This window comes from Micropterus dolomieu, linkage group LG18 (genome assembly GCF_021292245.1).
Source record: "Micropterus dolomieu isolate WLL.071019.BEF.003 ecotype Adirondacks linkage group LG18, ASM2129224v1, whole genome shotgun sequence".
Taxonomy (NCBI): domain Eukaryota; kingdom Metazoa; phylum Chordata; class Actinopteri; order Centrarchiformes; family Centrarchidae; genus Micropterus; species Micropterus dolomieu.
In genome coordinates this window covers 32,924,800-32,937,392 of record NC_060167.1, presented here as the reverse complement: position 1 = coordinate 32,937,392, position 12,593 = coordinate 32,924,800, and the positions used below count along the sequence as shown (strand labels likewise).

Genomic DNA, 12,593 nt, shown 5'->3' with positions numbered 1-12,593 from the left:
CCCCCCACCCCCCACCCCACCCCTTTTGGCCTTTTCTCTCTTGAATTTTGAAAGCATCAATTTGCCACATAATCTTGAACTCCACTGAACTTTTTCCAACACCTTTAAGTCATCCCTTCTGGTTTTCACCACACTTCATTGACTTTGAAGTTTGCAAAAGCTTTTTACTCCACTACCACATTCATTTTCACATCACTCAGATATGATGAATTAAATACAATATTTTCACAAGCAGCGGTGTCACTTATGTGCTCCATCGTAGGCATTTGTTTACTTTAAATGGCTTTTTTGGCATGTAAGTCACTTCTTCTGTTGCATAAAAGCCCATGTATTGTTTTACTACTCCTCACTTGACATGACATAGTTCAGAAGGAGGTTACGCTGGCCCTGAACTATTTGGCTCGTACTTGCCTAATTGTAAGGAGCATTGTATCTGCATCGCTGCGCCCTGCTCAGACGCTCAATCCCATCCAAAGCCGGAGGCTCACTCCCTCGGGGGCATCACATATGTTTGACACTCAGTGTGTACACCTTTTGACTCTGAGCCCCTCACCTCCGAAGTGGTAGATTATACAGAGCATCTCCTCATTCGTGCAAATCTGTGCTTCTCAAAATGAAACAGTAATTCGTCCTGGCAGGTCTCTCCTTTCTCATGGTAGACCTGCTGCTTGTGAAGGGGCATCACAACATATTTCTACTTCCATATGACAATCCATCCATCGCTCAATCCATCCGTCGATTCTTTTCTTGCCTCCCATGAACCAACTAATCCATTTTGTTTCGCTCCCTTTCCTTTCTGTGTTTCTTCCGTTTCTTTTCCACTGATAACTATTACACTCCCAAGGAAACTGAGAGAAGAGAAGGAAAATTATGTGATATGCTAACATTTTTAGCTTCAGCTGTGCCAGCCATAGAGGTCAACGGATCTAACAATACATGTGTGGAATCAGTCGTGCTTTAAATGAGTGATGACATTGGATTCTTCTCCTTTCCAATCCAGAGCTGACATTTGCATGGATCTTCAATGAATACCCGTACTTTGTCCAACAAGACAGTCGTCGATTCATCTCTCAAGAGACCGGGAGTCTGTACATCGCAAAGGTGGAGCCCTCAGATGTTGGCAACTACACCTGTGTGGTTAACAACACTGTCACGAGGGAGAAGGTGCTCAGCTCACCTACACTACTGGTCCTCAGAAGTGATGGTAAATGCCCACTGTCCAAATAAGTTATTTTTGGGCTATGTTCATGTGTCATGTAGATTCAGATTAATCTATGCTGAGTTTTGTTAGACAGGTATTGGCAATAATCGACGGTTAACGTTGTAATTGACCCTTTGCTAAGCCACGCCCCGAATACACAGCTGGCCAATCACAGCGCAGTATAGGTCTCGCTCTAGCTGAGGTCCGACACTTTCAGTCACTCCATTAACTCGTATGCAAAAGCAGTGGTTTTATAGATTTTGTAGCTGTATTTTTCCAAGATATGATCAAATTAGTGCAGTTATAGACTGTGGCAGCTCCATGATAAAAATCCGACAGTTTGTCGAATTTAGCAACAGTAACTAAGGAGAGCGTTGCTTAGCAAAGGGTCAGTTACGATTTTTTTGACCAATATTGCTGTGGCGATTTAAATTGTGATAATTTTCTATAAATTAAACTACAGGCCTGTATTTGTGGTATATTAAAAGAAAAATAAACTCATCTAATGTTCCATAGAAATGTTTTAGCCCTAATTTCTTGAAATGTTGCATTAGGGGTTTCCTTGACATTATTTAATGATATTCAAATATGATTATGAAATTCTAAAACTGGCATTACATTCATTGATAACAGCTAAATACAGTCATAAAAATGATGAAAAGCTGTCACTTAAGTCACTTAATGCCACACCTGAGCTGCTTGAGCAAACGTTAACGTTAGCTTCACATGCTGATGAGCTCCTTTACAGCTCTGAATATTGGACGTTTCAGTTCAGAACTTTTAAGTTGCTTAGATTAAAACAATCATATGATATTGTTAGAAATTTAACTGAAACTTCTGTTCACACTGTTCGGGAGCAGTCCGACATTCACCCTTTACAAGCTAATTGCTACCAACCTGTCTGAGATTGACAATTTATTCATGATTGACAAACAGCAGACTTGATGTCTTATTAAAAAGTGATGATCAGGGTATGAATTGTGTGTCAGTGAAGATGCTATTGCGTATTCTGCATGTTTTCCACAGTGTGTGCAAGATGCTAACACTTATCACAGCTTCTTTAGTGACCTTTAACCTGAAAACATGCAGAGTACCCTAAATCAGCTCTTGCTGCCAGGCTGTGGGGTTGTAATTGGTAATAGTAAAGGGCATATTACTGTCTCTGCGAAGAAGTCTTTGACCCATTCTACTGATTTGAATAGAAATACAGTCATAAATGAAGTCACATTGCCACAGGTGATAAATCTCTACTGAGCATTCTTTTCCCTGATGTGTTCTGTGAATCTTTTATAAGCCACCTCTGCCTTTTTCTCCTCTTTTCCAGCCCTTCAATGGTCACTTTTGCTCTGCAAGTGTAACGACTTTTGTGTTAGCTGTCCCAGTGTGTTACTGCTCTCTCTTTGATCCAATGCGTGTGTAATGTATGCTGTTAATTATTGATGTAAAAGGCTTGTCATCTGTTGTCTCCCTTTTGTAGGAGTAATGGGTGAATATGAACCCAAAATAGAAGTTCATTTCCCTGATTCAGTTCCAGCTGCGAAGGAATCAGTGGTGAAACTTGAATGCTTCGCTCTGGGAAAGTAAGTCAGCCTCATTGTGTGTGTGTGTGTGTGTGGGGGGGGGGGGGGTGACATAAGCTGCAGGGGTGACATAAGCTGCAGGCTCATCCATGTGCTACTCAAGATGATTTAAGGATGCACAAGTTTAACATTACTCATTCTCATATCCATCAAACCATAGGAGAGCAGGGGCCACAGCATGAAAAGACAAGGGGGCCGAAATCAAAGTTCTTTTAAGAGCTTCTGAAATCCTAGCAATCACAGTTTGATATGTAGGGAACAATAGGCTCTGGCTTCAACTACTTTTCTTCTGTGCTTAATCACACTTTGATCACTGCGACTGACAGCTGCCATCATGGGAACTTTTTGTTCGTCTTTTGCAGCCCTGTCCCAGAAATAAGCTGGAGGAGAACAAGCGGCATCCCTTTCCCCAGCAAAGTCAAAATGAAGAATTCAAACGCTGTCCTCGAAATCCCCAACTTCCAGCAGGAAGACGCAGGGATGTATGAATGTATGGCAGAGAATCGGCGAGGCAAAAATGCTGCACGGGGTCGTATTTCATTCCATGGTTAGTGAATCATTTCAAATCTGATAATATTGAAGGCAGTAAAACACAGGAATAAATGTGTCCTTGGAACAGATATCCACATTTGTACTGGAAACATGCGTGTGACCCGCAGTTTTAATCTAATTTTGTGATACTATAGACGGGTTTCTGTGCAATGTCATCACCGAGATGCGCGTTTAACTAAGAAAGCAGAAAGCAGCACAAGTCTTCACGGCATATCAGAAATACAGCATATCTAGCTGCAGTGTTGGGCAAATTACTCAGAAATTGTAAAGAGTTATTTTCTTATTACTCATTTAAAAAGTAACAATATTACTTTACTGATTACTGGGTAGCCTATTAAAAGTAAATAGTCACGTTATTGTTCCATTACAATTACTTTCAGCCACCCCACCCCGTCCTTACTGTTTTGCACATGTATTTATAAGACAAGTATTCAGTGCTTTTACAAAACATATAATATAATAATACCACTCTCTCCTGCCAAGCGGATGCTTCACTGGTAGCAGCTGCCGGAGTTTCTTTCTACAGGCTAAGTTTTGCGCAGCTGTGCTGCTTTAGCAGATACTTCAAAACAAAATTGTTCGTGGTTGAAAGCTTTTTGCTGGTCGCACAAAGTTTACAATGGAAGACAATGTTCTTTGCATCTCTGAATGTGACACGGCTTAATGGTAGCTGTGCAAAGAACGCGTCTGTCCATCGTTCCCCAGTCTTCCTTTAGGTTTTTGGCAACATTAGGTCCGGTGTTCTGTCGATATATGCTTCCTATCGGGATGTGCTACTTGGCAGTTCTTTGCATGGCTAATGGTTGGGGTTATGGTTAAACGTTAGCAATTAGCATTAAGGTAGCATTTTTCGATAAAGAAGCATAAATCGTTGGACCTGCAGCGCGGTCGCGCATGTTCTATTAATATGCGAAATGAAACACAAACAAGCAGATCCAACTCTACAATGGCAGTTTATTATTAAGTCAACAAGAATTTACAAACAATGCGTAATCTACGTTGATTACAGTTGTTGACTACATTCTTCTCACTGGCTACCAAAACCCGTCTATGCATCCACACTTGAAAAGCAAAGAGTGAATATTATTTAAGATGCTCCACTCAATATTCAGATCTGTTGACCAAGGCGTTTTCCTCGTTATGCTGATAATCCACTTGCAGAGTTTAAAGTTTGATGATTTAATGCAAGGCCACTTTAACAGATATTTGATTTCTAATACCACTCTCCTTTCACTGCTTCTCTAATTAAAACACATGTTTGAAAAGGTAATCCTCTCATTTATTCCAAGCTAAACCGCACTGGCTCCAGACGACAACGGACACCGCTCTGTCCATTGAGGAAAACCTCTTCTGGGAGTGCAAGGCCAATGGAAAGCCTAAACCATCCTACAACTGGCTGAAGAATGGGGAGCAAGTGTTGCCTGAGGTATGGATATTGGTTTCTCACTCACAATACAGACCGGTGAGAAATTAAGGAAAAAACCTAAACAAATATGTGGAGAAACAATATCTGTCGTGGTTTCTCACTCACTACAGTAACATACACTAAATCAAAAATGTACAGAAACAGATGAACGGTGAACTAAACTGATGTGGATGAATGCATGTTCTTTAGCAGAACTGGCGTTTGATGGCTAGAATCAACCTCATCCATTTTCCACTTGCAAGGTAGAACTGCTGTTGAAAATTGAAGGGGTACTCCACCGATTTAGTGCTGAGCTTTCATAGTCAAGTCAAGTTTATTTACACAGCCCAGTATCACAATTTTGTCTCAAGGGGCTTCACAATCTCTACAGCATACAACACCTTCCCTTAATTTGGAAAAGGAACCCCCCCCCCCCAAAACATTTATTGGGGGAAAGTATGGGAAAACTTGGAGAAACTTCAGGAAAAGCAACAACATGCGGTGTATAGAATAGACCATCATATTACAATTACTGTGTGGAAAATCAGGATGATAAAATGGATCTGGGGCGGTGTCAAAACTTTAGGTGTCTCCAGACATTTGTGATACGACCTCGTCTCCATTATGAAACAACACAAACACACAAAGCTCAAGCACACCATTCACACAGGAGAATGCAGAAAGGAACAGACTCGCACAGAGGGAGGTAGATACAAAGACTACATACACACAGCGGAGAGAAAGACACAAGAGGAGAATAAACCAGTCTGCAGAGGAAGTATCAACTTCGCACATTACGCTGTACCTTGACTTGTCGTTTTACAATAGCTTTAAGCTTGACAGAAGCTGACACTATAGAAACGTGTGTCACACAGGGAAGAAAAGTAGCAACCGCCACCCGTGGGTAACTTGGTGGTGTTGTTGGGTGACATCGTCAGGCCATCCGCTGCTTTGGCAGACAGGAAAAATGCATGACAGAAAGTCACGTGTAGTAAGATAAGTGTATTGTGGTGATCGTCTCCTGCGTCAGACACACAGCCACCAGTCAGCTCAGGAAATATCTGTGAAACAGCGTTTCAAACCAAACTCACAAGTCCGAAAGAGGCCCAGTCTGTCCCCAGTTACAGCCTGGCTACAGCCAGTGCGGTTATTTGGTATAGCACCTCTCACAGAACAAAGTGTAAAACTATTAGAAATAAGACAAAAAACTGTAAAAAAACAAAACAAATTCAACAGTAAAACAAAAGCAACAACAGACCTCAAAAGCGCACAAGATTACAAATACTAGACATCATGAGGTGAGGCCACGGTTATCGTTTCCATGTCTTGTTCAAGGACACTCGACACTCTTTCTGGAGGAGCCAGGGGCCGAACCAAGAACCTTCCAACAAAAAACAGCTCCTGAGCCATGCCACCACCAAATAAACACAAATTGTCCAGCGGTCAAATTCAAATGACGCGAGATGGACACACCCATCATTAGTATGGGCCAAGTTCCAAAAATCTCCAACATTTCTCACAATGCAACCAAAAGCATCTTGTCATGAATATGGTGGATGCCCACATGTTTCACACAGTCCCTTCAAATCCACAGAAGACATTGTACAACTGTTACCATCCCTCATGACTGCTAAACATAACAATGCGCAAAATCGGTGGAGTTCCCCCTTTTAAATCAGTAAAGGAAAAAAGTGCAAGAATGTAATTATCTGGAGAAACATACTGCAAATACAAATTAGATTTAGTTCACTCTGAATGTTAACAGTGTTTATGTGGTAAGTTGTCTTTGTAACTCACTAATATTTTCTGTTTTGCTAAGCTCCAGCTTTCTATATGCATCTATAATTAAGCACTGTACGCATTGAGGATCTCTGACTAGCACATTGGGTTAATCGCTTTAAGTCATCATCTGAGCTGTCATCATAGTTTTTCCAATTGAACAACCATGGAAAATAAATGGCTTTTTAATATGCTGGTGCTATGTCAACATGGCTTCCTTTCTGTGTATCTAAGACGCAGTTTTCACTACTGGCTATTCAGCTCCTCTCCCATTACAAGCTGAACATACATAGAATACCACAAGGCCCTTTTGGGGGGTTTTCTCTTTCTCCTCTCCTGCTGTCCTCCTCCCTTCATGGTGCACCAGTAATTGCTGCTGAGCTTTTGGACATAACAGACTGCCCTTGCAACAGATATGTAGAACTGTTTCTCTTTCCTCCACAGGGCCGGATACAAATCGAAAATGGGGCTCTTTCTATAGCTGAGTTAAACCTGTCAGATTCCGGGATGTATCAGTGTGTGGCTGAAAACAAATATGGCATTATTTATTCCAGTGCCCAACTAATGGTGTTAGGTAAGATTGCATCTCTCCCTATGCTTTTATCCTGCTTATCTGTGTGTGCATTTGATCATCAACGAAGATTTTTAAAAACCCAGCAGCCTGCTATAGCTCTCCTCAGCAATCAGTCTGCAGACTCATTTGATGTCACTATGGGCTCTGCCAGCAAAAATATGAATCTGATGGAGTGTCTCATTTTACTTTCAGTCGTTTCATCATATTGATTTAGATACTACAAACGCATTGCTATGTGGCATTGTGCATGCTGTCCCATGTAGATTGAGTATTGATTTATTTGCAAAGCTTTGATGACTTCCATCTGACTGGCTGAGAAATTCAATTATGTCTTGATACATGTGATGACACTTGGCGGTCGAAATGATGGCTGAGAAAATGTGATGATGAGTGTGGACAACAGCTGAAACTTGCGCAGGTTGAAAGCTCGGTGAGGGTGGATTTTGTGTGTGTAGTTGAAGGGTGGTGTGGCAGGTAGATTCATAGCCTTGAGCCCAAGAGGCATTTCTGCTGAGTTCATGCTGCATTTTCTAGCTGCTGTAACTGAAAGCTGATAGAGAGTCGATCTCAATACTGCACGGCTGATCTGCAAAGGTTCAGGTTGCTTTTATTTTTTAATCTCACGCCTTTTTCTGCTCCCCCACAGCTTCACCTCCCAGTTTCTCCAAAAGTCCATTAAGGGCCTTGCTAAAAGCTCGCTCAGGTAGCGAAGTCACTCTTGAATGCAAGCCTCAAGCCTCGCCCCCAGCAATTAGCCTGTGGAAAAAAGGGAATGAGATCCTGCAGAGAACTGAAAGGTAGGATAAAAGTCCAAGTGCATATTCCTAGAAGCTTTTATTCACATTCACTGCATGCTGACTTGTTTGAATAGTGTATTTGGCATTTGTGCAGGTGCATAGAATGAAAGGCTAATGAGGAGTATGAGAGCAGGGCACCCACCAGGAAAATTGCACATGGCTAATATACTGTGTGCACCCTCATGTGCAAATAGCTTGGTTTGAGGGATGAAGACGCTCGCAGGTCGCATCAACACTGCATGCTTGAAATATTTAAGAAGATGAACGCTTAACAAATGGAGTCACTGTTGAAGACAAACTATATCTGCTTTTAGATAGAGGAAGAAATTCAAAAGCAACACTGAAGCTGTTGCAGCTGTAATTATCTGAGATTAAAGTGCTCTACTTTATCATGACATACAAATTAAGTCGAATTCATGCTGTCACTGAAGCAACAAAAGAATGTTGCAGATTTGAGAGCTGCGATATCTCACTTAACCAGAAATCCCACACACAGATGTGGTGCATACAATGAGCAAACTTCAAACACCACTTTAAGCAGCATAAAATAGTGTTTAATTTAGTTTGTTGTACGTCATTGTCTGATTTCTTATTGAATACACCGAAAGCTGAATTTGAGCTGGTGAAAGGATTTCACACAATGCTAAAGACCCAATTAAAAGGTGGTAAAATCCAAAAGCAAATCAGAGGCAAGAAATCCTTCTGCAGACTTTCCATCATCCTGATTGGAGAGAGAAGAAAAGCGTAGACGATGACTAAACCCTGCTGCAAGTTGGCATATGCACATTGAAAATTCTTAACACACACACAGGCAGGACAGACTGAATAAGAACAACTCAAACCCATCACAGTACTGAAGAAATTCTTAACTTGTTTGAATCAGTCCCATGCTGTCTATTCAAAAGGAGGTCTGAAAGAGAACAATATGAGCAAAACATCTTGTCAAAACAGCACTGAGACTCCTTAGTTGGAGAGCTGCATCTATAGTTGCAGAAAATTGGTAAAATTCCCAAGCTGACTGACATTTAGCACACTGTTTGTGGAGCCCACGTAGTCTTTCGAGGTGCACAACATTGGGTGTATGCAGACACAGGATGAGAAATGTTTTGTCATATATGCAGTCATGCTGTAAATTGGAGTAGTGTTTAGAAAATGAATTGTGTAGGCCTACACATTTTGTCACTAAATACCAAATCAGTTACAATTAGTTTCACCCAAATTACCCCTTCTGGTGTCAAGCAGCTAGTTTAAAGTTAATTTACCCAGGTTCTGAGATGCCATTATTGGAACTGCACCCCACTGTCCCTGTGATAATCTACAGACAACAACAACTGGAAAGTCAAGTCTGTGTCAAGTTTTTTGATTAATTGTCTGGAACACCTTTTTTCTGGTTATTAAAAACAATTCAGTGCACTATTTTGTGGAGCAATACCTGTGCTAATATAGCACTGTATAATGTCATATCTTTTACAGAGATAAATTGGACTTTAAAAAAAACCAGCCAGTCAGTGACCTCCCAGCATGATAGAGTTTCCTCACTGACCTTAGCAACAAAAAGCCTGTTAACTACATTTTTATTTATTCATTGAGTTATTCAGTGTTGCTGTTTGTAAAATATTTCTTCATTTAGTACTGTGTCCCATAGTTTAACCCACCACTGAGTCGTGCTGGCAGGTCACCATGCCTGCTGCTAACCCATCTCAAAGAATTTCATTTTTGTGGGCTTCAGAGGAGAACTTTAATGTACCATGACTGCCAAAGTGCATCATCAGGATTTTCAATTTTGACACACACACACAATTCGGTTGAAACGCCACACTGTCAACTTACTACATGGAGACTAAATAAACGGTCACAAAATAATGACTACAGACAGATGCGATTCAAAGCTCAGCACATTCTAACTGTAGCTCTGCCTTAGTCAATACAGTAAAAAGCTGTTCTGCTTCCCTCAGGATTAATTTGCTTCCCAATGGGACATTAAAGATCACCAATGTAACCAGAAGGGATGCAGCCAGCTACACGTGCATCGCTAAGAATCAGTTTGGGACAGCAAGCACAACTGGGAAGCTTCTTATCACTGGTGAGTCCTGCTCTTCTCCATCAACAACTCACCCTTAACTGACCATTCACTTAACCCTGCCCTTCTTTGTGAATATATGCCTGTTAATCTTTCCATTCCAGCTCTGCATGTCGGATACAAATTACAACGATAACAAAGGCAGATTTGCTTCGCAAGATTCTCAGTAACTTTTGAAACAATGGATTCTTGATTTCAAAGAAAAGACATAAGCAGCTTCTGTCAATTTTGACTCTCGCTAGCAGGTTATATTAGCTTTCGCTAGCCTGCAAACTAACTTGAAATCTGTGAGTTGAAAACTCCAAACTCGGAACTCTTTAGATGCCAAGTATTGCTCTTGCTACAGCGCCATGCACACAGTTTTGGGTTGTGAAGTCATCCAAAGCGTTAACAGGCTCACTGTGTCTAGAATTCTTTTTGGCTGGTATACATAAGCAATCAACATTAACATTATCCTTGATTTAGTTAAAGGTCATTATTTATAAATGCAGTGACATAACACGTGCATGTAGTCTTCCAGTTTAATTTGCTGTGTGTGTAGCCACCTGACTTAGTTTTCTCATTAGCTTCTATTCTTCTCATACTCTGACAGCTGAACCATTTAATGTCATCGAATTTAATTACTCTGACCTTTCCTCAACATACTCTGAGGCCTCCAATCCCCTACAGTCACCAGTGGGAATGTGCTCCCATATCTGTAATCCTGTTTCAAACATTTTTTTCCAAATTGATTCTGGAACATAAAGTACGGACCTGAGATGTCATTCAGTGTTGCTAAAGGACAGGCTTGGAATTTAAGTGCTTATTAAAATCAGTAAAAAAGCACACATGGGTAATTTAATGATGGTGACTTGATTTAGCCATGAATTGAACAGAGAAGGCAGTTGCGGGTGTCACAGTTGTGTTAAAGGTTTCCCGTGGCAGAGATATTAACATGCTACGCTGGTGTCTGTCGTCTGGCCAGAGCCCACCAGAATCACCATGAGGCCTACTAACATGGAGATCATCGTTGGTGAGAGCATCGTGTTACCCTGCCAGATTGCCTGTGATCCAGCCCTGGATGTCTCTTTCTCGTGGGCATTCAATGGTCAGCTCATCGACTTCCAGCGAGACAGCGATCATTTCGAAAGAGTGGGTGGGGTGAGTCATCTTAACCATTAAACTCAGCTACTTTCTGGATATTCTGGGATTAATTGGGACATACTGTGTGATGTTCAAGGGTATGCTCCACTGCCCTGCTGAGGGCTTTTTAGACACCAGTAATATCCAAGCAGAGAAATATATGTCAAGACTCGTCCATTTGAAAGTTTCCCAGTGGTCAGTGGTGGATGGAATATCAAAAAGATAGAGATACCTTTTAAAAATCAGTTAAATCCTTTCATTCATATGCCATTTAAACCTCACTGAACAGCACTATTGGATCAGTAATCGGGATCCTTACCTATTGAATTGGCTGTGTGAGCTGCCATGTGTTACACTTCTAAAGATATATTGGTGAAATGCCATTTCAGTCATACTGAGGATCTTCATTAATAAAGTCTTTATACTTTTCATCCTTTCAACTTCAATTCCCTTACCTCAAGGGAGAACATTTTCTTATCATGTCCCTCTGCCATAATTGAATTTGCATACCTATTTATGAATCTTGAGCCCCGAAATAATTAAGTAATGAGCTGGCTGGCATTCACCAAGGGCAGGCCTGGCCCAAGTAAATGTTCATTTGAAAATCTGTTGCTCTGAAATAATATGTGACGACTCTTTGTTGAATATATGTTCCTTTTGATGAAGGGCAAAGTCAGCTGTTCAGAGATTGTCAGTACGAAACTTTTTTTTGCGCTTCACGATGCCATTTGTCCTCCAAGGTCAGCAGTCTGATCACTGCCATTCACGTGTGAAAGGTTGACATCCTATCTGAATGCCTTCACAGTGTTGTGGATATGCCAAATTCATATCCTCAATAATGCAAATGGCAATTACTAATGACATTGAACTGCGCATAGGAATATAATGAGATATAGTTTTCACAGAATCGGTTTCCCCTGTCCAGAGAGATTACCAGCCCTCTGCTCAACAGCTTCTGATGAATTAATTAACATAATTAAAGCAAATGTGCCTCATCACTTCCTGCCTGCCAATGCAGGACGCCTTGCTCTCGATTGCGAGCTCTCGGGTCGGCCAGGTGGCGGCTGACATTGGCGAGAGAATTAGACGTGGCAGAACCGTGTGTATAAACTGTCAGGTGAAAGGAGAGGAGATGAAAGGAAGGGGGAAAGAGAAAAGAGAGAGGGGGGAGGTAATTTCTTTAGCCTGTGGCCGATGAAATCTGCTACAAATGCAGCAAGTCTTACCTGGCTCGCCCCTCAGGTGACTCGTTTCTAAAGCAACACACTATTTTCCACAGGCTGACATGCTTTGTGACAGGCCACTTCAAGAGGTGACTTTCAGAAGGTGAATTCTGAGGCACAATAAAGATGAGAACCCAATCGTGTCTGGATGAATGTGTTAATGCAAGATTGTAAATTGCTTTACACCTTGGCATACATTATGTCATTGAAAGGATATTAATAATATATTCTATATTATTGCTATTGTCAAAAAAAATCCTACTAAAACTAACAATGAATT

General features: G+C 41.2%; 1 protein-coding gene across 2 annotated transcripts in view; it reads left to right on the top strand.

The window, feature by feature from the left end:
• Positions 1–12,593, top strand: part of cntn3b (contactin 3b) — a 39,380-nt gene that overhangs the window by 17,256 nt on the left and 9,531 nt on the right. For both annotated transcript variants that reach the window (XM_046076479.1, XM_046076478.1), the window contains exons 6-12: positions 2,679–2,781; positions 3,144–3,328; positions 4,623–4,759; positions 6,962–7,091; positions 7,738–7,888; positions 9,844–9,971; positions 10,933–11,108. In XM_046076479.1, coding sequence (XP_045932435.1) covers positions 2,679–2,781; positions 3,144–3,328; positions 4,623–4,759; positions 6,962–7,091; positions 7,738–7,888; positions 9,844–9,971; positions 10,933–11,108 — 1,010 coding nt within the window. The remainder of the gene's footprint in view (positions 1–2,678; positions 2,782–3,143; positions 3,329–4,622; positions 4,760–6,961; positions 7,092–7,737; positions 7,889–9,843; positions 9,972–10,932; positions 11,109–12,593) is intronic.